The sequence below is a fragment of the Emiliania huxleyi genome (assembly GCF_000372725.1).
Source record: "Emiliania huxleyi CCMP1516 chromosome Unknown EMIHUscaffold_155, whole genome shotgun sequence".
Taxonomy (NCBI): domain Eukaryota; phylum Haptophyta; order Isochrysidales; family Noelaerhabdaceae; genus Emiliania; species Emiliania huxleyi.
Window position 1 is genome coordinate 53,200 of NW_005201036.1, and position 26,582 is coordinate 79,781.

The 26,582-nt window shown below is 65.6% G+C and overlaps 10 protein-coding genes across 10 annotated transcripts in view; 6 read left to right on the forward strand and 4 right to left on the reverse strand.

The window, feature by feature from the left end:
• EMIHUDRAFT_111631 (hypothetical protein) overlaps positions 1–691 on the forward strand; it is a gene marked incomplete at both ends in the record, with an annotated part of 2,025 nt that extends 1,334 nt beyond the window's left edge. Inside the window, 4 exons of the mRNA XM_005786009.1 lie at positions 75–104; positions 237–347; positions 400–465; positions 537–691. Of these exons, the coding sequence (XP_005786066.1) occupies positions 75–104; positions 237–347; positions 400–465; positions 537–691 (362 nt within the window). The remainder of the gene's footprint in view (positions 1–74; positions 105–236; positions 348–399; positions 466–536) is intronic.
• Positions 692–1,590: 899 nt separating this feature from the next.
• On the forward strand, positions 1,591–2,621 carry EMIHUDRAFT_229355 (hypothetical protein; the record flags this gene model as incomplete). The annotated part of the gene is made up of 2 exons (XM_005786010.1): positions 1,591–1,662; positions 2,061–2,621. 2 exons carry the CDS (start codon positions 1,591–1,593, stop codon positions 2,619–2,621), a joined length of 633 nt encoding a protein of 210 aa, XP_005786067.1.
• A 788-nt stretch (positions 2,622–3,409) lies between these two features.
• EMIHUDRAFT_111632 (hypothetical protein) lies at positions 3,410–5,449 on the reverse strand (the record flags this gene model as incomplete). The annotated part of the gene is made up of 2 exons (XM_005786011.1): positions 3,410–4,794; positions 4,846–5,449. The coding sequence occupies 2 exons, from the start codon at positions 5,447–5,449 to the stop codon at positions 3,410–3,412; spliced, it is 1,989 nt and encodes a 662-aa protein (XP_005786068.1).
• Positions 5,450–6,199: 750 nt separating this feature from the next.
• Positions 6,200–7,450, forward strand: EMIHUDRAFT_229357 (hypothetical protein; the record flags this gene model as incomplete). Its single annotated transcript, XM_005786012.1, has 2 exons — positions 6,200–6,777; positions 7,012–7,450. The coding sequence occupies 2 exons, from the start codon at positions 6,200–6,202 to the stop codon at positions 7,448–7,450; spliced, it is 1,017 nt and encodes a 338-aa protein (XP_005786069.1).
• Positions 7,451–9,033: 1,583 nt separating this feature from the next.
• Positions 9,034–11,100, reverse strand: EMIHUDRAFT_71644 (hypothetical protein; the record flags this gene model as incomplete). The annotated part of the gene is made up of 7 exons (XM_005786013.1): positions 9,034–9,346; positions 9,412–9,559; positions 9,741–9,870; positions 9,930–10,085; positions 10,120–10,243; positions 10,350–10,378; positions 10,435–11,100. The coding sequence occupies 7 exons, from the start codon at positions 11,098–11,100 to the stop codon at positions 9,034–9,036; spliced, it is 1,566 nt and encodes a 521-aa protein (XP_005786070.1).
• Positions 11,101–12,634: 1,534 nt separating this feature from the next.
• On the reverse strand, positions 12,635–15,245 carry EMIHUDRAFT_111634 (hypothetical protein; the record flags this gene model as incomplete). Its single annotated transcript, XM_005786014.1, has 4 exons — positions 12,635–14,259; positions 14,512–14,610; positions 14,749–14,995; positions 15,102–15,245. The coding sequence occupies 4 exons, from the start codon at positions 15,243–15,245 to the stop codon at positions 12,635–12,637; spliced, it is 2,115 nt and encodes a 704-aa protein (XP_005786071.1).
• A 366-nt stretch (positions 15,246–15,611) lies between these two features.
• EMIHUDRAFT_45129 (ribosomal RNA large subunit methyltransferase) lies at positions 15,612–16,184 on the forward strand (the record flags this gene model as incomplete). Its single annotated transcript, XM_005786015.1, has 1 exon — positions 15,612–16,184. A coding segment is annotated over one exon (573 nt), but the record flags the coding sequence as incomplete, so codon positions are not given.
• Positions 16,185–19,638: 3,454 nt separating this feature from the next.
• On the forward strand, positions 19,639–20,421 carry EMIHUDRAFT_54726 (rRNA methyltransferase; the record flags this gene model as incomplete). Its single annotated transcript, XM_005786016.1, has 1 exon — positions 19,639–20,421. A coding segment is annotated over one exon (783 nt), but the record flags the coding sequence as incomplete, so codon positions are not given.
• A 471-nt stretch (positions 20,422–20,892) lies between these two features.
• On the reverse strand, positions 20,893–23,001 carry EMIHUDRAFT_229363 (hypothetical protein; the record flags this gene model as incomplete). Its single annotated transcript, XM_005786017.1, has 1 exon — positions 20,893–23,001. One exon carries the CDS (start codon positions 22,999–23,001, stop codon positions 20,893–20,895), a length of 2,109 nt encoding a protein of 702 aa, XP_005786074.1.
• A 935-nt stretch (positions 23,002–23,936) lies between these two features.
• Positions 23,937–26,582, forward strand: part of EMIHUDRAFT_467730 (hypothetical protein) — a gene marked incomplete at its 5' end in the record, with an annotated part of 4,319 nt that continues 1,673 nt past the window's right edge. Inside the window, 2 exons of the mRNA XM_005786018.1 lie at positions 23,937–24,443; positions 24,894–24,940. Coding sequence (XP_005786075.1) covers positions 23,937–24,443; positions 24,894–24,940 — 554 coding nt within the window. The remainder of the gene's footprint in view (positions 24,444–24,893; positions 24,941–26,582) is intronic.

Consider the following 26,582-nt stretch of genomic DNA (forward strand, 5'->3'; position numbering starts at 1 on the left):
CCTTTGAGGGGGTGGCCGCCCCCCGGAGGTGGAAACCCCCCCCCCCCCCCCCCTTTTTTTTTCCCCCCCGGCAGGTGCCTTCGGCGATCCAGGACGCTGCCAAGGTGAGCCCCTTCTTCGCGCAGTTCGGAGAGGTCAAGAGGCATCAGCTGCCGGGACCCCGGGCAGCCGCAGATGCCGGCTCCGATGTCCCCGGCTTCCCTGCTCACCCCCTTCCCCTCCCGACTTGCCGGCAGGCAACGCCATGGTCACCTTCACTTCGCAGGCCGCCGCGAGCTTCGCCCTCAAGAGCTTCGAAGAGAAGCCCGATATCTTCACCCTCGAGGGCAAGCCGGATGCCGGAGCCGGTGGAAGGGCGGGGCTGGACGGCGTCTCTTCACAGGCTCGCCCCGTGAACAGGCAAGCCGGTGCGGATCGAGGAGCTGAAAACCTTCACCGAGCGCTACCCAGGCGGGGCTCCGGCCGGTGGCCATCGCGCGGGCTAGAGGCAGCCGGCACAGGAGCCTTCTCGGAAGCTTCTCGGAGCCTTCCTATAGGCCCGCGCGCGGGGAGGGCTGGCGGGCGAGGCGCGGAGGGGCGGGGGGAGGGACGGGGCAGCAAGGGGCGCGGGCGCGGCGACGGGAGCCGGCCGCCGCGCTCTCGATCCGAGGCGAGTGGCGACGGGGGCGGGAAGGCTGCGGCGGCGAAGTGAGCGCGCTTCGCCCGGCCAGCCTCTCCGATGCTCGGCCGGCTGCCTTGGCCGTTAAAGTGGGATTTAGCCACGTGCGATCCCGCTTTGGCGCGGGGGCTGGCGAGAGCGGCCCTCCAGCGCCCGATTGGCGATGCGCGTGTCGTGAACGAGGCGGACACGCGAGCGAGAGGCCTCGTCAATTCGCACACCGACATCGGTGTCGATATCAATTGCATAAGAGATGAAGGTAAACGCGCTGTGCCAGAGTCTGTGGGGCGAGGTAATATACTTTTGAGAGCGGTAAGGAAAATAACAATATATGTGGTCGATATCACGACGTCGCGGTTGGCACACACCGAATCGCACTCACTCACCGGCACCAACTTGATTCCCGGATCGGCGTCTCACGGCCGGGCCGCGGGACGGGGAGGGAGGGGGGTGGATCCGTAAATCCGTAAATCAGTAAATTTGTAACCAAAAGCCACCAGGGAGTCCCCCACCGCACCCAGCTACCAGGCAGGCAGAGACTCAGCACTCGCGACATGCTCAGAAGCCGGGGGCTGGCCTCTCCAATGCTCGCCCAGCGCTGTCTGCACGCGCAGCGCTCTCCGGGGTCCGGGCGGCCCACACGGTGGGAGGGTCGACGACCGTACGACTGTAACGCTACGTATATCTCTTAACAATCACTATGTTCGCGCTTGCGCTGCGCCTCTGCGAGTGCGTTTATCAACCCCTCACGCGTGCGCATAATCCCCTCCATCTTGTCGTACAGCCTTGACCTCTCCGCCTCTTCGGCATCAGCGCGCCTCGCCTCTGCCTCCGTCCATCGAAATCTGCAGCGCGTCGAGCTGCTCGCGCAGCTCGGCCTGCATCTTGGCCCGCATCTCGCCGATACGCCACTCACACTCAGCTCGAGCTGCATGATTTGCCTGGTCGGCCATCCGCTCAGCCGCTTTGATATCGCGTTTAGCAGCCTGCTGCGCTCTCCTCAGGTTGTCGCAGTCGGAGCGCCTCACCCTCACCACCACCGCCCTCGCCGCCGTCTCCCTCGCCACCACCGCCCTCGCCACCGCCTCCCTTGCCACCACCGCCCTCGCCGCCGTCTCCCTCGCCACCACCGCCCTCGCCACCGCCACCCTCACCACCGCCGCCCTCGCCACCGCCAGCCTCACCACCACCCCCCTCACCTCCCACACCCTCACCGCCCCCCCCACTCCCGCCGCCGCCCCGAGAGAAGGAGGAGGAGAAGAAGGAAGAGCAGGCAGCTTTTGACGCCGCGGCATCCCGTTCCTCCAAGGAATATCCGCCTCCCCCTCGTCCGCCTCCTCCGTCGCCACCTCCTCCATCGCCTCCCCCTCCCGAACCCCCAAAGTCTCCGTCAGCAGAAAAGAAGGCGCAGCAAGAGGAGCCGAGGCGCCGGGCAACGAACCTGGCCGACGACACCGCGGAGAGCGCGTTCGACTTCTCAAGGGTGCCCGCCTTGCTCGAGGCGCAGTACACCACGCTCGACCCGCTGGGCGCCATCCGACCGACGTCCATCAAGGTTGACGACATATGTTACGTATACCACTCGTGCTGGTGGTTGACGAAGCAGCAGGGGCTGCTTGCGCCGCCAAAGGTAATCTCGTTGAGCCCGCAACTCGAGCGGCAGAGGGCCTTCGACCTGCTCGACGCGCTCACGCGCTCGGGCGCCCTGCAGCTGGACGACGCGAGCCTGCACGTCATCGTCGGCGCAACGCACGTCTTCGCCGACAGCGTGATGGAGACTCTCGTAGCCGAGAGCATCAACCCAATCGAGAAGCTCGAGAGCTCCTCCCTCATCATTGCTTCCGTCGTCCACAACGTGCCGCCTCAGCAGCTGCTCGCCGACGATGAGCAGCTCCGTCGCGTCCAACAGTTCGCATCGCCGGTGCTGTCCAGCAAGGCGGAGCGGTCCACGCAGGAAGTGTGACGCGCGTGATTATCGTTTGGCATGCAAATCCGCAGGGGAGAACGGAGAAGGGAGACACTCGATTCGGACTGGAGACGATGATGTCCCGTCGCCGTGTCGGTGCTGAGCTGTTTGGTGATTGGTGTTGTGTGGAGCGCTTGTGCTCGCGTGTTGCACTGTGGCAATCCACTCACGAGACATCACACCGCGCGCCCGCTGCGCCGCCTCCGGGCGCGGTGTGCGGCGCCCGCCCCGAGCCCCCGACGCCACGCCCGGCCGCAGGGCCGGACCCCGGGTCGCTCACGCCTCACGGCCGCCGTTTATGGTTTTTTATATTAGTGCATGCAACTCAGCTCTGTGGGCGCTGCGAAACTGCGCTCATAGCGGGTAGCAAATGTGCACTGACGCTGTTAGAGGTCGCGTCCTCGCCTAGTCCAGCCCCTGGGGAGTGGCATCACAGACTGACACAGACGCGCGGCGGCAGCTTCGAGCTTTGCACATGCACATATGTAGCATGTGCATGTGCATGTGCATGTGTGCGTGTGCATGTGGCATGTGCATGTGCATGTCCATGTGTGCATGTGCATGTGCATGTGCATGTGCATGTATGTGCATGTCTCATGTGACAACACGCAGGCGCCAAGCCGCAACCGACCGCGCCGCACCGAGTGGCACACTGTGGTGTGTGGACCGAGGATGTACAGGGATGACCGATTCCAGCACATACACGGCCTGACCAAAAACCACCCAGCATGCCCGGCCTCTGGCCACGCCAACCACGCGAACTCCGAACAACGACACGCTGTATGTTATATGACATCCACGGCGAGATCGAGGTCAGCGAGAGCCTCCGCAATACCTCCTTCATCCAGAGGGGAGTGCTGCGGGTGCGTCGACGTAAAGTGGCCGCGCATGCCACGGCGAAGATCGGCGCGGCAGAGGAAGCAGAAGCTGCCGCGGCAGTGGTGGCAGCGGATATGGTTTGAGTTGTCCTCCTTGTGGTTGACGGCGCCACAGGTCGGGCAGCGCTTCCCACGCAGCGCGAGCTGGTGCTGGAGGCGCTCGAGGTTCTGGCCGCCACGCTGCTGGTTGAGCAGCTGGCGGGCGAGCCGATCCTCACGGCGCTGAGCTGCAGTCAGACGCAGCGGCCCAGCGCCACCACGCCGGGGAGCTTCCGTCGGAAAGACGACGCAGCCGCCGCTGCGAAAGTGATCGTACGGATTGGCGCTCCCGATGATCTGGCCGCAGCTCCAGCAAAAGTGGGCGGCGCAGAAGCGGCACTGCATGTGGTTGCACCCCTCGGTCCGCTCAATGGCAGCCCTGCAGCTCGGGCACTGCTTGGCCGTCCTCTTGATCACCTCGAGGGTTTTGAGCTCGGCTAGCTTCGCGTGCACAGCCGCGCGGGAGCTCGAATGGGAAGAGGAGGAGGCAGCCTGTCCCACCATCCGAGCCGCCCTTGCGGCGAGGTAGGCCGTCCTGGCCTCTAGGCTCGCGCACTCGCTCCCCGGGTGATACGGATCGTAGCACGCCGCACAGAAGTTGAAGTCGCACTCGGGGCAAATGCAAAGGTCCGAGTCGTCGACAGGCAGGCACGGCACTGCCTGCGGCGGCAGCACCAGCTCAGATTCGCCATGGGCGAATTTGCAGCGGCTGCCAGCCGCGCAAGCACCTGCCTCCCAGAACTTGCACAGGGTGCCCTTCAGCAGAGGTCGCCCCGAGTGCCTGTACTGGGCGGACGCGGGGTCGCATCGCGGGCAGTAGCACAGCCCAGGCAGCGCTGCAAGCAGCTGCTCCTTCCGCAAGCCTTCCCATTTGCACTGTGTCTCCGACGGCACCAGCTGCGCGATGAGCGCCGCTGGCAGCTCAGAACGGCACTCGGGCATGGGGCAGCGGATGCCGTCGATGGTAGCCGAGTCGACGGCTGTCTCAATCATCACGCGGAGGCACTGCCGGCATACAGCGTGCTCACAGCCGGCCGCCACGCCCGCGACGCACGCCATGCCAGGGACCTCATCCATGCAGATCGGGCACGTGTGCACCTCGAGTGCAAAGGCACGCTGCTCCTCCTCGAAGGCGTATTGGAGGATCGCCACGAGCGCCTCGTTCGGCGACTCGCACTCGGCCACCACCCGAACATCATCCAGGCTGCCGCCATTGCTGCCACTGCCGCCGCCGCAGCCGTCGATATTTTCTGCTGCGGGTGCACTCTTAACACCGTGTGGCCGAAGCGTGAGGCACGGCGCACCGCCTTCGAGATCGCTGCCGTCATAGCCATTGCCATCCAAGCCAAGAAGAGCCATCGCCTCGTGCTTCAGCCATTCCACCCACGAGAAGACCACGCCATTGCCTGCCATGTCTTCCCACAGCTTATCGAGTGCCTTCGCACACAAGCTGAGCTGTTCGACATCAAGCCACAGTGCAGAAAGAGTGAAGCGCGGCGGCGAACTGGAAGGGTAGTCGCGCGGTAGTACCAAAGCAAGATGGAGTGGCGGAAGGAAGCGCGCCGTCGCGACGAGAGAGCGCCCACTCTTCGAGCGCGTTGGCAGGACTGCCTGCACGCCGGCGGCTGCCTCGGTCTGAGCGTTCACCAGCTCACGAGGATCGCGCACGAAAGAGGTGAATCCCGCCACGGCCTTGCTGGACGCCTCCGAGACAGGTGGCTCGTGATCACCCAGCTCCACCTGGAGGCTCACTCGCGTTTCAAGAGCCACCTCAACATCCACGCTGAAGGCGGAAAGGGCTGCGCCGTCGTTGTCGGTAACGCTATCGCCGACTAGGACATTGTCGCCGTACACGGACTGCAGCACGAGCAGCTCGTTGGCCTGCTCCTCCTCGTCACTCGAGGACATGGTCGCGACTGGTCGCGACCGACATGGTCGCGACCGAGAAGCGAAAAAAAAACTTTTATATTGTGTGTAAGCCGTCGCCCACCCTTGGGCGCCTGCCTGTTGTCGTCTTTATCGAGGGGTCCCGTACCATGCGGAATCGACCCTATCAAGCCTCGTTGGCCGAGGCTTCGGCCAACGAGGCTTCGGCCAACGAAACACACACACAAAAAAAAATCCTCGCCCTCCGCCCGCCCTTGCCTCCGCCCAGCCCTCCGCTCTCCGCTCTCGCCCTCCGCCCTTGCCCTGGCTGGCCTGGGTGGCATCTCCTCATCATCACGCGCCAAGTGGGAGGGAAGTGGACGGGGCCCTGAGCCGACCTAGCCCTAAACGGAATGGGGCGCCCAACACGTGCCCGGATTACTGTGCCTCCCCCGGGTGCAGCCTTTCGGTTCGTGAAGGGTCGGTGCGTGTCGTGATCCCCTGGAACACCCGTACTCTCCCGCGCCATCTCCGTCGCCCTGTTCGGCTGCGGCCTTACCACCAAGATCGGGAGGCGGCCAGGGCTCATAGACTCGGTCGAGAGACCCCAGATTGGCATCCATGCCTCTCTGGACAGGGTGGCCCGCCACAACGACCCCTGGAATTGCGACTCGCCGCTTTCCTCCCGCTGTGATTCTGTGTGAGCTCTGTGTCTTGATTTGCCAACAATACCTACACTATCAAGTGCTCAAGTGCTCAAGTGCTCCAGGCGGAGTGTGCGTACGTCCCAGCATGGATTGGTCTATGCCCGTCCGCCACCGCCGGGGCCTCCAATCGCTGCAGCCTGTCCACCGCCGCCTCTGTTCATCTCTCTCGCGCGCCTCCTCCCGCCGCTACCTTGAGCACGAGAGCAGAGAGGCCACGCTCGGCGCGAGAGCGAGGGACGCCCAGGTCCGGCGCGCCGAGTCTGCCTTCCAGTCGGCCGTCTCGTACCTGCTGCCCAAAGACGCTGTCGCCGAGGCCGCTGTGCACGCGGAGCGGTCGGGGCAGGGCGGAGGCCACGCCGCCTTTGGCGACGAGGCTGGCTCACACGTCGAGCGTGCAATCAACAGGGCGGTGCGCGAGGGCCTCTTTGATGACCTGGAAAATGCGGGCAAGCCGTTGCGGCAGCAATCGGAGAACGTCTTCGAGGTGCTTGCTGGCGAGACTACCGCCAATCGGATCCTCAAGCAGGCCGGCTGCGCCCCCGCTTGGATCGAGCTGAGGAAGGAGATTCGGCACGGCCTCGCGGCCTCGCGCAGGCAGCTCGCGATTGCCTACATCCAAGTGGTGGACGAGCATTATGACGAATCCGCCGGCGCAACACCGGCGTTTGCCGAGGCGGCAGGGAGGAGGGCGGCGCGGCGGGTGGCGGCGGCGAGGGGCGCGGCGGCAGCGGCTGAGGCGGCAGAGGTGGCGCGGCGGGCAAAGGCGCGTCTGAGGCGGGTGCAAGCCGAGTCGCGTGGCTCCTCGCGGCTCGACGTGGCGGCGGCTCGTCGGGCGGCGGCTGCGGCGAGAGAGGTTGAGGTTCGCAGCGCCCGCGCGGCTGCCACCGCGGTACGCAGCGCCGCAGCGGACGCCGCCGCGGCGACAAAAGCTGCCGGTGCCGAGGGGCCAGAAGAGGGCGAGTGGGATGAGTGGGATGACGTGTTGTGTCATCGATGGGAGGTGGCGCTGGCCGAGTTTGAGGAGCGGTGCGCCGAGCTCAACGCACGGATCGACGACTTCAACCTCGTCGTGCCCGGGCTGTGGCAGCAACTGCCGCGGGTGACCCTCGCGCCCGCCGTCATCCGCGCCATCGACGAGGCGGAGGCGTTGCTGGCGGCGCGCCGAGCCGGGTCCTGGAGCTTGCCCGCCTCTGCCCGCCGCAACAAGGGCGGCGCTGGCGCGTTGGCCTCGGCGCGCTCCCTCACCGCGTTTGGTGCGAGTTTTGCCCTTTCAGACGTGGAGATGCCCTCCCTCGCCAGCGCTCTTGGAGCAATCTTTGCGAGGCCGGGCAGGTGATTGATGGGTGACTGAAATGGACTTCTCATGGCCGCCAGCGGCCGCTAGCGCAGGTAGCCGGGGTGTGCTGTCTCCTCCGCTCCCCGGCCGGCGCGATCCCGTCGCTCCACTAGACAGGCGTGAGTGGTGTGCACGCTCTCCCAAGATCGAATTTACCCAAGGCCAAGCGAGCTTGTGCGTGTAAAATTCTTGCAAAGCGGACTTTTTTGTGATTCGCGCGATTCTCGCTACGCTCCGACCGCACATGCACAGCGGTGTTATATATCATATATATCGTACACAAAGAAGTAAGAGAACGACCGCGGTGAAAACCTGCGCGGCCCCCGGCAACGGCGCTCGTGGCCTGCGTGTGACTTTTTGTTTTTTTGTGATTTGTCTGAGCCCTGGCTGTCAGGCTGTCAGGTGCTGTCAGGTGATCTGTCGGGCTGTCGGGCACTGTCAGGCACTGTCAGGTGCCTCTGTCAGACTAGCTGTCAGGTGCTGTCAGTGCTGTCAGGTGCTGTCGGGTGCGTGTCTGACACACAGGCGAGGTGATCTGTAGCTGTCGGGTGCTGTCGGAGCTGTCGGGTGTTGCTGTCAGACGCTGTCGGAGCTGTCAGAGCTGTCAGGCTGCTGCTGCTGTTAGACGTTGGGCTGTTGCTGTCAGGTGCTGTCAGGTGGTGCTGTCGGGGTGCTGTCAGGCTCTGACACACACCAGCCACACTTATGACACTATCAAGAGGAGACCAGCAGGACTCTACTACACATACTCTCAGCCTCTCCTCCTACACGGCGCGTGATCACGCCGGCGGCGGCGGCCGCCTTGGGAGCGCAGATGGCGGCGCAGAGGCACAGGCGGCGGCGGCGGCACAGACGGCGGCGGCCATCCCCACCCAGACGCCGTAGGCATATGACTGTAGGGCCCCAGAAGGCTAGCTGGTAGCTTCATTTGTAGTAGCACAGCCGCCGGTGCTGGAGAGGGGTCCGCAGAGGTGGGGCGGGAGGGTTGAAAGAGAGACCCATGACCATCCCATGACTACATGGACATGGACCACACTCACATGTCTTTGCATGTAATTTTGTTATACCCTCATGGGGCACAAGAAAGAGGCTCTACGGGGTCTGTGTACGGTCTGTGCTGCTGTCAGGCTGTCAGCGCTGCTGTCACGTGTCAGGCCACTGTGTGCTGTCGTCGGGCTGTCAGGCAGCTGTCAGGCTGTCACGTTAGGGCCTGACAGCGACGGGTCACCTCGCCTGTCAGGCTCTGCTGTCAGGCTGTCAGATACGTGCTGTCAGACTGTCAGAGAAAGTGCTGTCAGCGCTGTCAGGCTGTCGGGCACTGTCAGGCGCTGTCCGGGGTTTGCTGTCAGTCTGTCAGACCAGCGGGGCTCAGTGTGATTTGTCTCGTGTGAGCTGTGAGATATTACATGTTAACTAAAATAAACCCCCCGGTGAGAGATACACATTGGAAGAGGTCCGTGCGACCCGCCACGGTCGTAGTCTACGCCCAATGCTTTGAGCGGGCGAACGAGTCAACAACCCGATTCCGCCAGAGCCCAGACCCGACCGGCTGGCCGGCTGCGGCAGCGCGGCCTGTGAGGTTGTCAGCTGGCGCCGGCGCAATCCGGGGGCTGCTCGAAAAAGTGGCGGTGCAGCTCCTGCACCGCCTCGACGGCGCGCTCCTCGGGCACCACGATCGAGATGTTGACCTTGGACGCGCCCTGCGAGATCATCTGCACCGGGATGCCGAGCCGGTCCATCGCCGCGCAGACGGCGGAGACGACGGCGGACGAGCAGCCGACGTTCGCGATGAGGGTGACGATGGAGTGGCCGCCCGAGACGCGCACGTTGGCCACTTGCTCGAGGTCCGCCATCAGCCCGACGAGCGCCTCGGACCGCTCGACGCCTGCAGGAAGGCTCCGAGAGAGCTCCGAGAGAGCTCCGAGAGTCCTCGCTCCTCGGACCGCTCGGCGCCGGGCGACTGCTCGAGCGCGCTGATGGAGCGCCGCTCGAGGAGCTGGTTCTTGTTGAGGGTGAGCGAGACAGAGACCTCACTCGAGGCGATGACGTCGATCGAGATGCGCCAGCGGTCAAACGCGGCGAACACACGCGCGAGGAAGCCGTACGCGCCTGCGGAGAGGCGGCGAGAAGGCTCCGGGAAAGGCTCCGAGAAGGCTCGGGGAAAGGCGGGGAAAGAGCGCGCGAGGAAGCGCGGCGCGCGCCGAGCATGCGAGTCGACTCGATGTCGACCAGCTGAACACCTGCGAAGCACGTCGAGGACCCGTCCGGGAAGTGTCCAGGCCAAGTTGACCTTGCTCCTCCCCGCGGAGCCGCGCGCCGTTCTTCGAGGTGATGGCCGAGACAAGGCGCGTCTCGGAGCAAGCCGACCCGTCGGCGCTGATCAGCGTCCCCTCCGCCGCCGGGTTGTACGAGTTTTTGACCTAGAGGCCGTGCCAAGGGCGCGTCCAGCGACCTGCCCTCCCGCCGGCCCGCAGAGCACCAGAGAGCTTGCTGCCCGGAACGGCACGCCGGCGCGGCGACACGGCTGCATCGCGAGCGGGTGCAGCACCTGTGCTCCGAAGTAGGCGAGCTCGGCCGCCTCGTCAAACGTGACTCGTGCGACGGGCGCCGCCGCAGGGCAGATGCGCGGGTCCGCCTGACAGTGGACGTGCCGTGGACGTGTCATGCACGCGTGCACGCTGCCGCCCGCAGTCGGCGCGGGTGTCTGCCGTCAGGATGCCGTCCACGTCCTTCCACACCTGAACCTCGTCGAAGCCGGCGGCGGCGCCGAGGAGCGAGGCGGTCAGGTCGGACCTGGTTGTAGCGGCGGCTGTGACGAGGTGCTCGCGAGGCGCGGGGCGGCGAGGGGGCCAGGCCCTCCCGAGGGCTCTATACCGGCCATGTCTCAGATATCTCGGACCCTCCTCTCCCGAGAGTCGTGACCCGTCCCTGCAGGTCCTTGCCTATGGAGGCGAAGTCCGCACGAGGGCTGTTCGGGACGTGACCCAGTGGCCCGCGAGCCGCCGGCCCCGAGGTTTGCCGATGAAGCCGGTGACGACTGGGACTGTCCCCTCCTCCATCACCGGCAGGAGGCTCGCCGCGATACCCTCCCACGACTGGTCGAGCGGAGTCGCCTCGCCAAACTCGTCGGTCGTCACGACGCCCACGTCCCACGCCTCGAGCTGCTTGGCTCGCACGCCCTGCCGCCGCAGCGTCGCTGCGACGACTCGACCACTCAACCGTTCGCCATACGAGACTACCAGGTCGCGCGTGCGCGGCGAGAGCTCACCCAGCAGCGCGACGCCCTCCAACGTCCGTTCGCACTTGTCGAGGAGCTCCACGACCTCGCTCGCATCGGTGCCGGAGATGCTGAGTGCGTCGAGCGTCTCGACGTGGAGCGCACGGACGGTCGAGAGGTCGACCGTGCCCTCGTCGATCGCACGGTCCGCGGCGGCGAGAAGCCCGTTGGTCGTCTTCCCCATGGCGGAGCATACGAGGCAAGGCTGCACGCTGTGCTCGACCATCTGCGCCCGGACCAGAGACGCAACCTCCGCGATCCGCTCGGCGTCCCGCACGCTCGACCCGCCAAACTTCATCACCACTCGCGGTGGCGGGACGAGCGCCCCGCGAGCGCGGGCGAGGAGGAGGAGGAGGAGCACCGTCCGAGACATCGTGGGGTTTTAGGTATATTGTTGGCAAATCAACATCGTGGGGTTTGGTGCACGAAGTGCGAGAAGCGCGGCAGTCATCAACCGAGGACGCAGTAGCTCTTTGTGTTGCGATGCTTCCTGGCGAGGGAGTGTTGGGCTTTCCGGCCCCCACTCGGCTCTTGAGGCATTTATCGGCATCTTAATATGCCGTAGGGACATACAGCAAGGAGTAGTGTCCACGCGCGCACACGCCCGAGTGCCAATTTGGCTACGGGTTAGGGTTGCGTTGTCCTAACGCCTCCGTCCGTCCTGGACGGGCGTTGGCGCGTGCATATCCCCCACGGCTAGCTAGCAACACTACTGCTAATGCTGGCCTCGTCCCCTCAAGTTGAGCAGCTTGCCTTGGCTTCGACTGCTCAGACATTGGAGGAGATAAGGGGATGGTGGTGGGTAGAAGAATGCGAGAAGAGCTGAGCCAGAAGCTGTCGCGCGAGTCCAGGTCCGATCCATCCAGTCGGTCCGTCCTGTACTCGTCCAGTCGATCTGACGTTTGGCTACACTAGTAGAGCCGTGGGCTCATTTCACGTAGCTCTTTGTGTTGCGATGCTTCCTGGCGAGGGAGTGTTGGGCTTTCCGGCCCCCACTCGGCTCTTGAGGCATTTATCGGCATCTTAATATGCCGTAGGGACATACAGCAAGGAGTAGTGTCCACGCGCGCACACGCCCGAGTGCCAATTTGGCTACGGGTTAGGGTTGCGTTGTCCTAACGCCTCCGTCCGTCCTGGACGGGCGTTGGCGCGTGCATATCCCTTCCGGTGCTTGCGTGACGCCTCGCGACTCCCGCGCTCCGGCATCCTTGCATGTCCCTACTGGGTGGGTGGGTCGTGGCCCGCGCGCCTTCGCGCGGGATTATTGCGACTCGCTCCCTCGAGCGAGCGCCCCCCTTTTTCCATTACGGGCCTGTCGCGCTCCGCGCACCAGTACAGGCCCATATTCCACGCCCCTCGGCGTCACGCCATCACATGGCATCAATAGTAGATAGCTCTCCTCGAGCTACACTACCTCGTGCTCCGCACGAAATCATGACGAGTCCCCCCTCAGTCAGTCCCCAACCCCCGGGCACGGCACACAGCTTCCGGGCTGCGGCTCACTGTGTCGCACCTTAACACATTCGGCGCCTGAGCGCGTACTCGTGCGGTGCTGACACATCGGTCCTGCTTTCCGAAAGAGGCAGCCGTGCTGCTTTCCGAAAGAGGCAGCCACGCTGCTTTCCGAAAGAGGCCGCTGCGCTGCTTTCCGAAAGAGGCAGCCACGCTGCTTTCCGAAAGAGGCAGCTGCGCTGCTTTCCGAAAGGGGCAGCAACGCTGCTTTCCGAAAGAGGCAGCTGCGCTGCTTTCCGAAAGAGGCAGCAACGCTGCTTTCCGAAAGAGGCAGCTGCGCTGCTTTCCGAAAGAGGCCGCGCTGAGGTAGGCACCATGCCAACCTCCGATCCTAGTGTGACGCTGGTGTCGTACCAGCGCCGCACTGAGGCAGGCGCCGTGCCCTACCCCTGGTCCTAGTGTGACGCTGGCTCGTCATCGGGCTCCTCCGCCCCGTCGTCCAGCTCGAGCGCTCGATCCGCTTTCGCCGCCTCCGACCTCAGCGCGGTCACGGCCTCGCTCACCCTCCGGACGTCGTTGTCATCGTCGATGCTCGGCAGCGCCTCCGGGCTAGGCAGCGCTCCGATGAAGGCGTGCGCGCGTCCGACGAGCTCCATGGCCTCGTCTACCGCCCGCGCCGCCGCCGCGCTCGCCTCGCCCACTCTCGACCCCGCCCCGCCGGTTGCGGTCGCCGCCAAGAGCGTGTGCGAGCGCACCGTCTCGAAATTCGCATCGACCGCGGCGTCGAGCAGCGAGATCTGAACTCGCTCGCCGATGCGCGCGTACAGCCGCCTCGCCTCCTCCGACGACCAGCGCAGCAGAGCCATGATCTGCTCCGGCGTTGCGCCCGCCGCCAGCAGAGCGCACGCGAGCCATACGCGGAACGCGCCCGGCTTGGCGCCCAGCCTGTCGGTTTCTGTTGCGGTCCCGGCGCCCCCAACCGCGCCCGCGGGAAGGTGCATCGCCGCGTTGCGGGCCACGGCATGGAGCATGCACACCACTTCGTCGCATCGCTCGGACATGGACTTTGCCGTGTACCGACCTCCCTCGAGCGTGCCGCGCAAGTGCTTCATCTTGTGCTCCAACTCCTTCAGCGATGCGGGCCCAAGATGGTCTCCGTTCTTGAGCACTCCGACGCGCATGGCCACTGTCGACACCGACGAGTACACGCGCCCGACGTCGGCCGGGAGCGACGAGCCGTCCGCCGCCGAGCCCACCATAGCCCGGACCGCGTCGAAGCATGCAAGCGCAGCGTGGAAGTTTTCCTTTAGCAGCGGGGCAAGCTCAGCTTCCCCCACCGGCCGATCCCCGCTCCACACCCACGCCATGCGCCGAAGGTTGATCCGCGCGGCCGGACCGCCCGCCGTCTTGGTAAGATTCATTAGGACCGGCATGACGGGATCCACCGTCAGCATGCCCTTGAAGGCGAGTGCAACCTCCTCGGAATCGAGGTCCTCGCCCATCTTGGACTCTGCGGCACTGCGGATGGCCCGCACCGCCTTCATGAACGACTTTGCATCCCGCGAGGAGACTGTCACGTGGCTTCCCACCGCTGTCGCCGCCCGCGCGTAGAATGCGAGTCGCCCGTCAGATCCCGCGAGATCTCCCAGCTTGAGCTCCTTCAAAAACGCCCGATCCTGCGCAGCCTTGTTCTTTGCGGCTGCAGCAGCCCTCTGGGCAGCGTTTCCCTCCTCCGCGTAGTGCACCTCCGGCTGCACTGGCACTAGGTCTGCCAGGCGCAGGTGCATCTTTTGCTTGATGTCCTCACTCGCTGCCTCCAGCCTCTTCATGATCTCCTCGTATGCCTTGGTCCATGCGGCTTTGCCCATGTCTGCAATCAGCGTTGACATGGCTTCAGCCCAACGGGACCATGCGTCCTCGTCGATGTACACCGCGCCGTAACCCGATTCCCACGCGTCCGGCGCGAGGGTGACGAACGGCATGACCACCTCCGCGAGAACCGGCCACTCCAGTTCCTTGATCCCATCCACCAGCGAGACACCGGCGATGGATCCCAGGAACGCCTGGCGCTGTGCCTCGCCTTCGAGGAGCAGGTTGTGCGCGCCGCGTGCCGCGAAGCGCTCATTGGCGTCGCCCTCGGCCTGAAGATACGTGATCGTTTTGGTTGCCATAGAAGAATGCGAGAAGAGCTGAGCCAGAAGCTGTCGCGCGAGTCCAGGTCCGATCCATCCAGTCGGTCCGTCCTGTACTCGTCCAGTCGATCTGACGTTTGGCTACACTAGTAGAGCCGTGGGCTCATTTCACTTTTCCCGAACTACAACTAGTGGGGGACCTGCGGCGGTACCCGCCTCTGTTGTTCGGGCAGTGAGAGACGCAGGATCCAAAGTGGGGCAATTTGCCTTTTGGTTTTTGCCAAAGTAGGGCTCCGTGCCTAAGGAAGATAGATAGGGTGTGACCTGCGGCAGCCAGTCGGAGGCCGCGATGGATGGCCCAGGGCCGGCGGCGGTGAAGGCGTCCGTCGATGAAGGGATGTCGTCGAGGGAGCCATCGTCCTACGCGGCTGGTGCACCGGTCCAGTTGTCGGAGTTCGAGATCGCCGTCGACTTGGAGAGCCCGTTGACGAACTCACGGAATGTGAGCGACTTGGTGCACGCTGGGTCGAGCATCATGACTCGCACCTCATCCTGGGCGAGGAACTCGCCCAGGGACCAGCTGTTGGCGTCGCCGTTTTGATCGAGCTGCATCCACTGCATGGTTTCGTAGTCAAGCGTAAACGCCCAGGAGTTGGTGCCTGGGTGACTTGCTGATGAGAGCGCCTTCCAGGCGGGTAGTCGTGCCCCTCACCTACGGTCATACGGCGGCGTCAGAGGGGGGGAAGGGGCGCGAAGCGTGAACATGGAGGCAAGCAGGTGGTGGCTGCACCTGGCCAAAGCCGGCGACCTCGAAGTTGTCGTAGCTTGTGCGGATATCGCTGAGCGTGAGAGGGACCGGATCGGCAGCAGCATGGGCGGCCGCGTCAGCGGCCGGAGAGGCCGGAGAGCCATCCGACGGAGGCCGGTCGTGCATCGGCGCGTCAGCCGCAGGGGCCGGGGGGGCGGCGGCATCCATCGCTGCGGGTCGCTGCGGGCCGACGATTGTGGACTGATCGATCGTGGCGGGCGGATTTCGGCTGGGACGTTCTACGGTTAAACCAAGAGCGTCGGCGCGGACACGAGAGACTTATAAGGGTAGATTTTCTTGTTTTTAGGGTAGATTTTCTAATTTTCTAAATTTCTAAAGAGGGAATCCCACGAAGAAGAAATCGATTGCGGCCTGTCCCCTAGTCTAAGCCTCCACTGAACAGCCGTGATGATCAGGCCCTCGCTCTTGCGCGGCGCCGCCGCCGAGCCGTGTCGCCCGTGCCTGCGGAGACTGCTGCACGCGGGCGCGGCTTGGCGGCAGCGCCAGCAGCGCGACCCTTACGTGCGCGAGGCGGCGCGGCTCGGCTACCGCTCACGCGCGGCCTTCAAGCTGCTCGAGATGGACGCCAAGAAGCGGCTGCTGCGAGAGGGCGGCGTGGCGCTGGACCTCGGCGCGGCGCCGGGCTCGTGGACGCAGGTGGTGCTGCGGCATCGCATGGCGGTCGTGGCACTCGACGAGCTGCCGATGGAGCCGCTCGAGGGCTGCACGGTCGTGCGCGGCTCGGTCGGGTGCTCCGCGGCGCAGGCTGCTGTGCTCGGCCGGCTCGGAGGCTTGCCCGTCGACCTCGTCCTCTCCGACATCTCGCCAGCGCGCTCGGGCCTTCTGTTTTGCGACCACGCGAGGCTAGTCTCGATCCTGGTCGACGTGCTGGCGCTCGCGCGCCGCGTGCTGCGGCCGGGCGGCGCCGTGCTCGCCAAGGCGCTGCAGGGGGCGGACCACCACGCGCTGGTCAAGGCGGCGCGGCGCTTCGGCAAGGTGTCGACGCTCAAGCCCAAGGCCTCGCGCCGCGAGTCGGCCGAGGTCTACCTGTGCGTTCGCGATTTTGACCCCGGGCGGTTCGACGAGGCGCTGGACGACTTGAGAGACCTCGCCGCGTGAGATGTGAGTCGCTTTGGATGGCACCGCAAGTTGCATTTCACTTTTGGCCCTCTCGCAGTCAGGGTTCGGGCTCCTTGCCGTCTAGGGGGTCTGTATGTCCCGCCTATAGGTAGGTAGGTAGGTAGGTAGGTCGTAGGTGTAGGTTGTGCATGGAGTCAGAGAGAGAGAGATTTTTAGCAATACCAAACAACTCTAACACTCACACGTCATTTGGGGCCTGGAGCCCTGTTCACGCGCGCGCGAGACGTGCAGACTGTTTGTTTTGTTGTGCATGGATGAGAGAGAGACACATGACTACATGGACCTGGACATGGGAGACATGGACATGGACAGGATGGACATGGACATGGACATGGACATGGACCACAGTCACATGTGCATGTACGTGTGACTGTCTTTGCATGCAATGGTTTTGTTATACCCTCATGGGGCACAAGAAAGAGGCTCCACGTCTGTGTTACGGTCTGTGCTGCTGTCGGGCTGTGAGTCAGAGCGCTGCTGAGCGTGCTGTGTCAGGCCACTGTGATCTGTGTGCTGTCGGGCTGTCGGGCAGCTGCCAGGCTGTCACGTTAGGGCGTGACAGCGACGGAGCACCTCGCCTGTCAGACTCTGCTGTCAGGCTGTCAGATACGTGCTGTCAGGCTGTCGGAGAAAGTGCTGTCAGCGCTGTCAGGCTGTCGGGCACTGTCAGGCGCTGTCCAGGGCGCAGGGGTTGCTGTCAGGCTGTCAGACCAGGGCTCAGCGATACCAGTGCGCAGTCGTCCGCAGTGTGCACGATGCACGTCCCACGTCGTGATGAGCGTTGAGGCTCATGAGTCATGTTGAGGGCTTCAAGAGACACACACAGTTACTCGATTCACTATTCCTCTCTCTCTCTCTCTCACACATTGGCAATCTCTCTCATAAACGCACAACCCCGGGCCCGAAATCGCAGAGAGACAGTCACGCAACAGCTGTCCGACCCTCCACTCACATTCACCCCTTAGCGATCTCACATGATAGGTAGATGGGGCCCCGTCCGGATGCCCCGTGACGGCTGCAGATAGGTAGGCGAAGGTGAGTGAGTATTCTTGATACGAAACCACGACGACACACACCAGTCGACTCGTATCGGTTGCCTCCATGAACGGCGGAGCTATTCTCGCGCCCACACACACACACACAGAGAGAGAGAGAGAATTCTTGATACGAAACCACGACGACACACACCAGTCGACTCGCATCGGTTGCCTCCATGAACGGCGGAGCTATTCTCGCGCCCACACCACACCTGGCTCCAACGTGGACACGCCCATAGCTGGGGACACTACTAGGTCACGCATGGCATCACAGAAGTTTTATCTCTGGGCCCCGAAAGGCATCTCTAGCAGTGTCGTTACACATGCCCCCTCCCCTCCTGGGCGCATGCGCCTCACGTCTCGCCAGAGCATAAGCCCTTGGCGTGTGGCGAGACGAGTTTTTCGCCATCGCAGCGAGCAGCAAGCCGCCCGCCGCAAACAGCCGGAGGCATCGCCACGGCACTGGCTGCGCCGCGGTCCCGCACCCGTCGACGCAGCTCCCCCCGCGGAAGACCGCGCGTAGCAACGTCTTGACGATCGAGATGAGCGTGCCTGAAGCTCGCCCACCTACTGCCCCTGAGAGTTGGTTATTGAGTGGGATCAGCTCCCCCCCTTGGGATCGAAGCCGCCACAACCTCACACCCAACATCCCAGGCGGGATCAGAAGGGGACTCCACACACCGGACACCGCCCGGGCACAGCCCCCCTACCCGTCGGATCGCACAGAGGGCCCCCTCGGAGCAGCCCACACACAATCACGCATCGGCAGATTGAGTGCCTGAGTCAGGCAGACAGCACAGACAAGAGGAGAGAGAGGAGAGAGAGAGAGAGAGAGAGGAGAGAGGAGAGGGTGAGGGTGTGAACACACGTGAGGAGTGGGGGAGGGTGTCTGTGGTGGGTTGTAGTCATACTACGTGGTTACAACCACGCGCCCCTCAGGAGCTTAAGGTAGAGCTGAGCGTCCAAGACGCCTCGGTCCCTCCCACCGGCGTGAAGACCATCCGGATCTAGTGCGTCCTCCGGACGGGCTGGTCCCCGCGATGGCCCACGGTCCTCCGTCGCCTGGTTGAACCCCCTTCTCTCTCTCTCTCTCTCTCTCTCTCTCTCTCTCTCTCTCTCTCTCTCTCTCTCTCACACACACACACAATACTCACACCCACGACCACGTGCTGGGAGTTCAAGTGCTACACTCCGTTCCTCCCCTCCGGCGCAAAGGGCAACGGCTCTGCTCGCTGCGGAGGCGCCGCCTCCCGTGCCGACGGGCACTTCATCGCGCTTGGCAACACTGAGGAGCACCTCTCCGTCGTCGTTCTCGGCCACCCCCAACGGGGTGACCCGGACACGGAGGAGCAGTTGGACCGCGTCAGCGGCGACGGATGGGTGGCAGCGAAGGACGGCGATTATGCCGACGCCCTCGCCAAGGGCCACACGGTCATCCTCCTCGTGACCGAGTCGACCGGAGCATTCTCCGCCGACCTCGATCGCGTCCTCCGCCAGCTTGCGAGGACCGCACGCGCTAGTGGGTCCATTGACCACACGCCGTATGGCACCTCTCGCGCGTCCACCCGCTCACACTACACCTTCCACTCCGCCGCCATCTCCGCCGCCATCGTCACCGCCGACGCCCTCACCATCCAGAACTCGGCCGCCGCCCTCGGCTTCGAGCTCACCCTCGACCCTCGCGATCTCGCCCGGCGCTCGACGTCGGGTCCTCGGCCGCCATTGCGGTCGGCGCCACCACCTCCTCCCGCCCCCCCCGCAGCCACTGCCGCGCGGCCGCCAATGCGACCGACCCCACCCTCCTTCCCCGACCCCGCCCTAAACGCCCCCGACAGCGAAGCCCGCGCCGCGCGCGGCACCCCCACCGACTCTGCCTCCGACCCCAGGGCCTAGGCGGCCCGCCATGAAATCTAGCCGTGTGTGCTGGCGTCCGGGTCCCAGCGGGTTTTCACGTAACAAGTACACACACACACGCGGATCTCCTCGCGGGTAAGAGTCCCGAACCCACAGGCGAAGCGTGGCCGGTCGATCTCGCCTCCCGCCCCTCTTGCATCCGCCGCCCACACATGCTCACGGCTCGCTCCGCGTCGCGCGGCCTCGTCCTTGTCACGCTTCTGGCGTCGACACGGGCACAGACCCGCCGGTACTCTGGCAGAGGCGGCGGCGGCGGCGGCGGCGCTCCCTATCGCCGCCGTGCTGCGGGTGGCCCAACGCGGCCGGCGACGCCCCGCAGCCGCGACGATCGCGGCGGGCGTGCGGTGTCGTACCGCCGCGAGGCGGCGGCCGGCTACGACGAGTGGGCCGAGGTGGACGACGGCGCCGCAGTCGTCGGCGACGGCGGCGAGTATGATGGCGGCGAGTACCTCTATGGCGTTTCGTCGGTGCTGTGCGCTCTGCAGACGGGCCGTCGCAGCGCCACGCGACTGTTGCTGCAGGACTCGATGGTGCTGGCCAAGCGCAAGGACGCCGCCCTCGTCCGCACCGCCGAGCGGCTCGCGGCGGAGGGCGGCCTCCCGGTGAGCCGCGTCGACAAGCACTCGCTCAACCTGCTGACGAGGGACCGGCCGCACCAGGGAGTGGTGCTGCAGGCGGAGGCGCTGGGCTTCGAGCCGATGCCGCTGCTGCCGCCGCCGCCCTCCGAGGGGGCTCGCGCCGTCTGGCTCGCCCTCGACGAAGTGAGCGACCCGCAGAACCTCGGCTCGCTCCTCCGGTCCGCCCTCTTCCTCGGCGCGGCCGGAGTGCTCGTCTCGGAGAAGAACTCGGCGCCGCTCACGCCGGCGGTCTCGCGCGCGTCGGCCGGCGCGATGGAGCTGCTGCGCGTCCACTCGAGCCGCAACCTCGTCCGCACCCTCGCCGCCGCGCGCGAGGCTGGCTGGCTGGTCGCCGGAGCCGCGCTCGAGGAGTCGACGCTGCCGTCGCAGCTGGACAGGGAGAGGCACACGGTGCTGGTGCTCGGCTCGGAGGGGCGCGGCCTGCGCACGAGCGTGCTCCGCGAGTGCGACGCCGTCGTGCGCGTGCCGCGCGGCGAGGCGACGGCCGCGGCGGCGGTGCCGGCCGAGCAGCTGGCGCTGGTCGACTCGCTCAACGTCGGCGTGGCGGGGGGCGTGCTGCTGCACGAGCTGCTGCACGGGGGTGGCGGCTGATCGGGGCGAGGCGGGGCGCGTGTCGGCGGCGGCGGCTTTTGTTGCGGCCGCGGGCCTGTTTGCGCACTGCACTACACCCGGCACTGCCACAGCTGTTCGCACACGCCACACCACCTAGCACACCAACCCGCGACCAACCACACTCAGGCTCTGTCAACGCGGCTCACGCGGGTTTCAGAGTGGAACGCCATTTCGCAACAGCGACAAAAAGAAACACATGTTTCTGTCAGGAGGGGTCAAGGACGGTCTTGTGGGAAGTGGGGGGCTGCGGGCGCCGCAGGATTCACCCCCACAGAGAGGGTCCCAGGGATTCCTCTCTCAACTCTCGTATAGGACAGGTTGCACCCGGCAACGGTTGCGGGTTGGGTAGTAGGAGTAGAGGGTTGCCCAAACCTTAGACCTGCTCGCAGGCGAGCGCTGAACTAAGCCCCCGGAAGGAGACGGGCTCTCAAACTACAGGTGGGTGCCGCGCACGGTCGATGACACTCGCAGTTGCAGCGTGGGATGCTCCTGCGGCTCAGCGATGATGTGCCCCCAATCGACGTGTGCGGATGGATTCGGGGGCGGCCGAGGGTTAGTGCGCAAGTGCTCCAACCGCTGCTCGGTGGCGCGCAGGTGCACGCCGAGATTTTCGATGGAGGCCGCGGTGATGCCTTGCTGCCGCCGCCCGTCGGCGTCGAGCTCCTCCCACGCCCCCAGCCGTGCGCGCTCCTGCTCGAGGAATGCCTGAAGGTGCGCCGGCTCGTCGGCCTCCTCGTGCACGTCGCGGTGGTGATCGTCCATCTGTGCGACACTGACCGGCTGTGCGTCGGCGGCAGCAGCCACCCAGCCGAGCGCCATGCCCCACGCAAAGACATGGCCGTCGCCGTCCACCGCAAGCGCGTGCGCACCGCAGCTGCCCGTGCCAGGGGCACCTGGAAGCCAGAGGCCGCGGCCAGCGGCGACGACGTGGATAGAGTGGGCCGTCAGCGAATCGAACTGCGTTGGCTGAGAAGGCGGAGGGTGAGGGCCGGGTGCAGCAGCCGTGCCAAAGGTGTACACGGAGCCGTCTACCGTTGCCACCAGGCTCTGGCCGAGTCCGTGGCCTTCCGGTCCGCCTGCTGAGATGCTGATGACCCTCCGGCCGTCGAGAGAGCCACCGATGCGCCGCGCGATCGCGAAGTCACGCGGCGCGAAGCCGTAGCTCAGGCCAGGGTCGTCGTTGGGTGTGGCACCCAAGCCGAGGCGACCGACTCCCCACAGCAAGCTGCCATCCGCGCCCATCGGGCAGGTGACCCCAAACGACCAGCAGGTGCCGTCTGCGCAGAGCACGAGCGAGTGGTCCTGCCCCGCGGAACAAGCCGAGGCCACCTGCTGTCCGCTGAGGCCCTGCACAAGACCCACGCCGCTCAGCTCCTCGTAGCGCTGTGGCGACGGAATGCCGTCCTCGTACACGTCTTCCTCGATGAAGCCACGCCCAAGGCGGGCGTCCGGGTAGCCAAACGACCACAGGTCGCCATCGGCGCCGATGACGAGGCTATGCTTCTGGCCCGCAGAGACGCCCCGCCCGCGAACTCCCGCGGCCACAAGAGCCTCGATGCGCTTTGGGAGGGCCTGCCGCTCGCACGTCGCACCGTGACCAAGCCATGGGGCTCCCTGGCGGCGCTGCCAGCCGTGCAGGAGGACGCCACCGCACGAGTGCACCTCTCCGTTGAGGAGCAGGATCAGGCTCGAGGTGCCGCCAGCCGCAACGGCGGTGGCACGCACGTCAGCAAGCGCTTCGATGCGGCGTGGCGTGTACACCGCTTGGTGGGGCGCGGTCTCACCAGGGGCGAACGCACCCATTCCGTGCCTGCCCTGCAGTGGGCTCAGCCACGAGCAGAGGAAGCGAGCGAGAGTGGCGTCCGCCAGTTCGCCCGCCAGCATCTCAAGCCGCTCCTCATAGGACAGGTGCGCCTCTGCAATGCGGGCCTTCAGCTCGTTCGAGCATCTCGCTTCGTACAGGGCATGCGCCGCTCCTTCGTCGAGTGAGCCGTGGCCGAGCTGGCCGTGCAAGTCGCTGCCGCAAGAAAAGACCTCGCCCGATTCCGCCAACGCGAGCGTGTGCCCCTCTCCCACGCTCACGCTCACGAACCGTACCGTGCAACCGGGCACAAGCGTCGGGCCGGGCATGATGGCCACGTTATTACCCTGACCGAGGGCACCGGGGGACCTGCGCTCGCGGCCCATGATCACGTCGTCGCCCACCTCCACGCCGCAGGTCAACAACCTGCCGTCCGCGCGCACAAACGCATTGTGCGTGGCGCCTGCAGAGATGGGCTGGTGAACACAGTACCGATCGAACCATTCGTACCACAGAAGGAACTGCGTCCAGCTCGATGGGGGCGCGGCGGCGTAGGCAGCACGCACGGTCGGGTTTCGCGCAAGCAATGCCTGCTCCACTGCAGACGAGGCTTGCCCAGGTGCCGGGCAATGGAAGCAACCCGCAGCACAGTCCACTGCAGCCACGTCCACGACGGCGAGCCGTCGCACGATCTGCGTCAACAGGTCGGAAGGGAGCGACGCGAGAGACACCGTCTCCATCGCGAGTCTCCCTCCATGCACCAACCCCAAACCCATCTACTCAGTACTCGCGCGGGACCCGAAAGGCGGACAGCGGCTGCAGTATTGCCACCGGCGTGATCGCTCCTCGCGAAGTCGTCGACAGCCGAGGTCTCGCGAGCCACTCGTCGGTTCCCTGCGGGAGCCGCTCCTCGATTCGTTGCGTCTCCGCTCGGTCGTCCATCGCCGCCAGCCACCCTCGGGTAGCGTTCAGTCGCCAGCTCTCCAGCTCGTCGTTTGGTCACCGAGGAGTCGGAGCGAACGCACCCCTCTACTCCAGGGGACGTGCCACCTGGACGCATCCCTCCTTGTCCCATTATCGAATTTGTGCAGGCGAGAGTACTCGTCCGAATTCCGGCGTTTTTCATAATTCTCACCCTACTATACTACAAGTACCGCACACGGCACACGATTGCACCGAGGTCTCCATTCCTTCCGGTCACACAAGTTAGCAACAGTTCCCCACTAGAAATTCTAGAATGAGCTGTGGTTGCATGCGTGCGTCCCTTCCTTTAGGAGGAGTGTTAAGAGATCCTGCCTCTTCCTATCTCTCTTCGCAGTCCCTCCAGAAAGAAAGAAAGAAAACAGACAAGCCAAGGGCAGTCCCTCCATTCTCGCTTCACGTTCGAGTACTTGGAGCACTTGGAGTGCAGTCATTAGCCTCACATCCAGGGCCGGGGAGCTAAGAAGCGCACCCAGCGGGTGCACTTGGAGCACTTGGAGTGCAGTCATTAGCCTCACATCCAGGGCCGGTGAGCTGAGAAGCGCATCCAGCGGGCCGGATGATCGGGATCGGGTTGCGGGCAAGAGAGCCCTAGCCCCGGGGGTGCGCGTTCGCAGGGCAAGGGCCTTAAAGTAAACACGGGTCTCCGAGGGTGCGGGTGAAATCTTTTTCTGTGGCTAACCTTGATATATCCATGTTGGTGAGCTCGGGCCGACGCGTCCTCTCCGTCACGCGTGCCCGGCTCCTCTCGACCGTCGCCGTCGCGTCGATGGAGGATGGCTCCCTGCGGGCGCACGTCTCGCGCCGTGGCCGCGAAGCCCCGGCGCTGCTGCCCCGCTACTTGTCGGATGCACGCGGCGTCGAGACCTTCGACGCGGTGTCGCGGCCCGACGGTGTGCTCCAGCTGTCTGTCGCGGAGAACCAGATGATATCGGACTGGCTCGTGCCACGGATCCGGTCGATCGCTGCCTCTCCCGCCTCGGACGCGCACGGCGGCGGCGCTGGGCTCTTTGAGCAGGCCGACATCTTCTACCAGCAGACGCACGGCACGCCGCAGTGCCGTGCGGCGGTCGCGGCGCACATGGAACGGGTGCTCTGCGGCGGCTCGTACCCGATCGACCCGGACAAGCTCGTCGTCGGCGCGGGCTGCAACGCGGTCCTCGAGAATTTGCTGTTTGCGCTCGCAGACGCGGGCGAGGGCGTCCTCGTGCCTCGGCCGTACTACGCGGCGTTCGAGTTCGACCTGCGTGCGCGCGCCGCACTTGAGGTGCTCCCCGTCGCGATCCGGCGCGGCGGCTTCGAGGCTTCGGGCTACTACCCCACCGCAGACGCGCTCGAGGCTCGCTGCGCCTGCCGTGCCAGATCTCGGCCAGATCTCGGCCAGATCTCGGCCAGATCTCGGCCAGATCTCGGCCAGATCTCGGCCAGATCTCGGCTGCACCTCGGCTGCACCTCGGCTGCACCTCGGCCGCACGCACCTAGGCGGCCTACGCGTCGGCGCTGTCTCGCGGCATCGCCCCCCGCGTGCTTCTGCTCTCATCGCCGAACAACCCTCTCGGCTTCTGCTACCCGGAAGAGGCTCCGGGGGCCGGGAGGGGGAGAGTCTGCACTCCTCTCGCCTCGCATGACTGGTCCTCCTTCCCTTTGCTAGGTCCTCGCCGAGTGCTGGGACTGGGCAGAGTCCAAGGAGAGCCCTCTGTCCCCGACCGAGATGCAGCCGAGATGCGCCCCGAGATGCAGCCGTGATGTGCGGCCGAGAGGCAGCCGAGATGCAGCCGAGATGTGCGGCCGAGAGGCAGCCGAGAGGCAGCCGGGAGGCAGCCGGGAGATGGCCGAGATGCAGCCGAGGTGCGGCCGAGGTGCGGCCGAGGTGCAGCCGAGGTGCAGCCGAGGTGCAGCCGAGGTGCAGCCGAGGTGCAGCCGAGGTGCAGCCGAGGTGCAGCCGAGGTGCAGCCGAGATCCAGCCGAGATCCAGCCGAGGTGCAGCCGAGGTGCAGCCGAGGTGCAGCCGAGGTGCAGCCGAGGTGCAGCCGAGGTGCAGCCGAGGTGCAGCCGAGGTGCAGCCGAGAGGCAGCCGAGAGGCAGCCGAGGTGCAGCCGAGGTGAAAACGAGATGTAGCCGAGGTGCGGCCGAGGTGCAGCCGAGGTGCAGCCGAGGTGCAGCCGAGGTGCAGCCGAGGTGCAGCCGAGATCCAGCCGAGGTGCAGCCGAGGTGCAGCCGAGGTGCAGCCGAGGTGCAGCCGAGATCCAGCCGAGGTGCAGCCGAGGTGCAGCCGAGGTGCAGCCGAGGTGCAGCCGAGGTGCAGCCGAGGTGCAGCCGAGGTGCAGCCGAGGTGCAGCCGAGATCCAGCCGAGGTGCAGCCGAGGTGCAGCCGAGGTGCAGCCGAGGTGCAGCCGAGGTGCGGCCGAGGTGCAGCCGAGGTGCAGCCGAGGTGCAGCCGAGGTGCAGCCGAGGTGCAGCCGAGATCCAGCCGAGGTGCAGCCGAGGTGTAGCCGAGGTGCAGCCGAGGTGCAGCCGAGATCCAGCCGAGGTGCAGCCGAGGTGCAGCCGAGGTGCAGCCGAGGTGCAGCCGAGGTGCAGCCGAGGTGCAGCCGAGGTGCAGCCGAGGTGCAGCCGAGGTGCAGCCGAGGTGCAGCCGAGGTGCAGCCGAGAGGCAGCCGAGAGGCAGCCGAGGTGCAGCCGAGGTGAAAACGAGATGTAGCCGAGGTGCGGCCGAGGTCGTAGGAGAATTTGCACGTCATCTCGGACGAGATCTACGCCGGCTCCGTCTACCGCACGCCAGCCGACGGGCAGCCGCCTTGGACGTCGCTCGCCACGGTGGGTTGGGCGGTGGGCGAGGGCGAGGGCGAGGCGGGTGAAGGATGAGGCCCTCCGCGTGTGAGTGAGTCAGGTGGCGGCGAGGCGAGGCCGGCAGCTCGGCCCGTCGGCCCACCTCGTCTGGGCTCTCTCCAAGGAGCCCCCCTCCCTCGTTTTCCCTACACGGCCCCTAGGCTTGACCTCGGTCTCTCGTTGGCTCTCTGGCTCTTGTCCCCGACTGGCCCTGACCTCCACCCCCCACCCCTCACCCCCCACCCCCCACCCCTCACCCCCCACCCCTCACCCCCCACCCCTCACCCCTCGCCCCCCACCCCTCACCCACCACCCCTCGCCCCTCACCCCCCACCCCTCACCCCCCACCCCTCGCCCCTCGCCCCTCACCCCTCACCCCCCACCCCTCACCCCCCACCCCTCACCCACCACCCCTCACCCCCCACCCCTCACCCCCCACCCCTCGCCCCTCGTCCCCTACCCACCACCCCTCACCCCTCACCCCCCACTACGCGCTCACTACTAGCCCCTG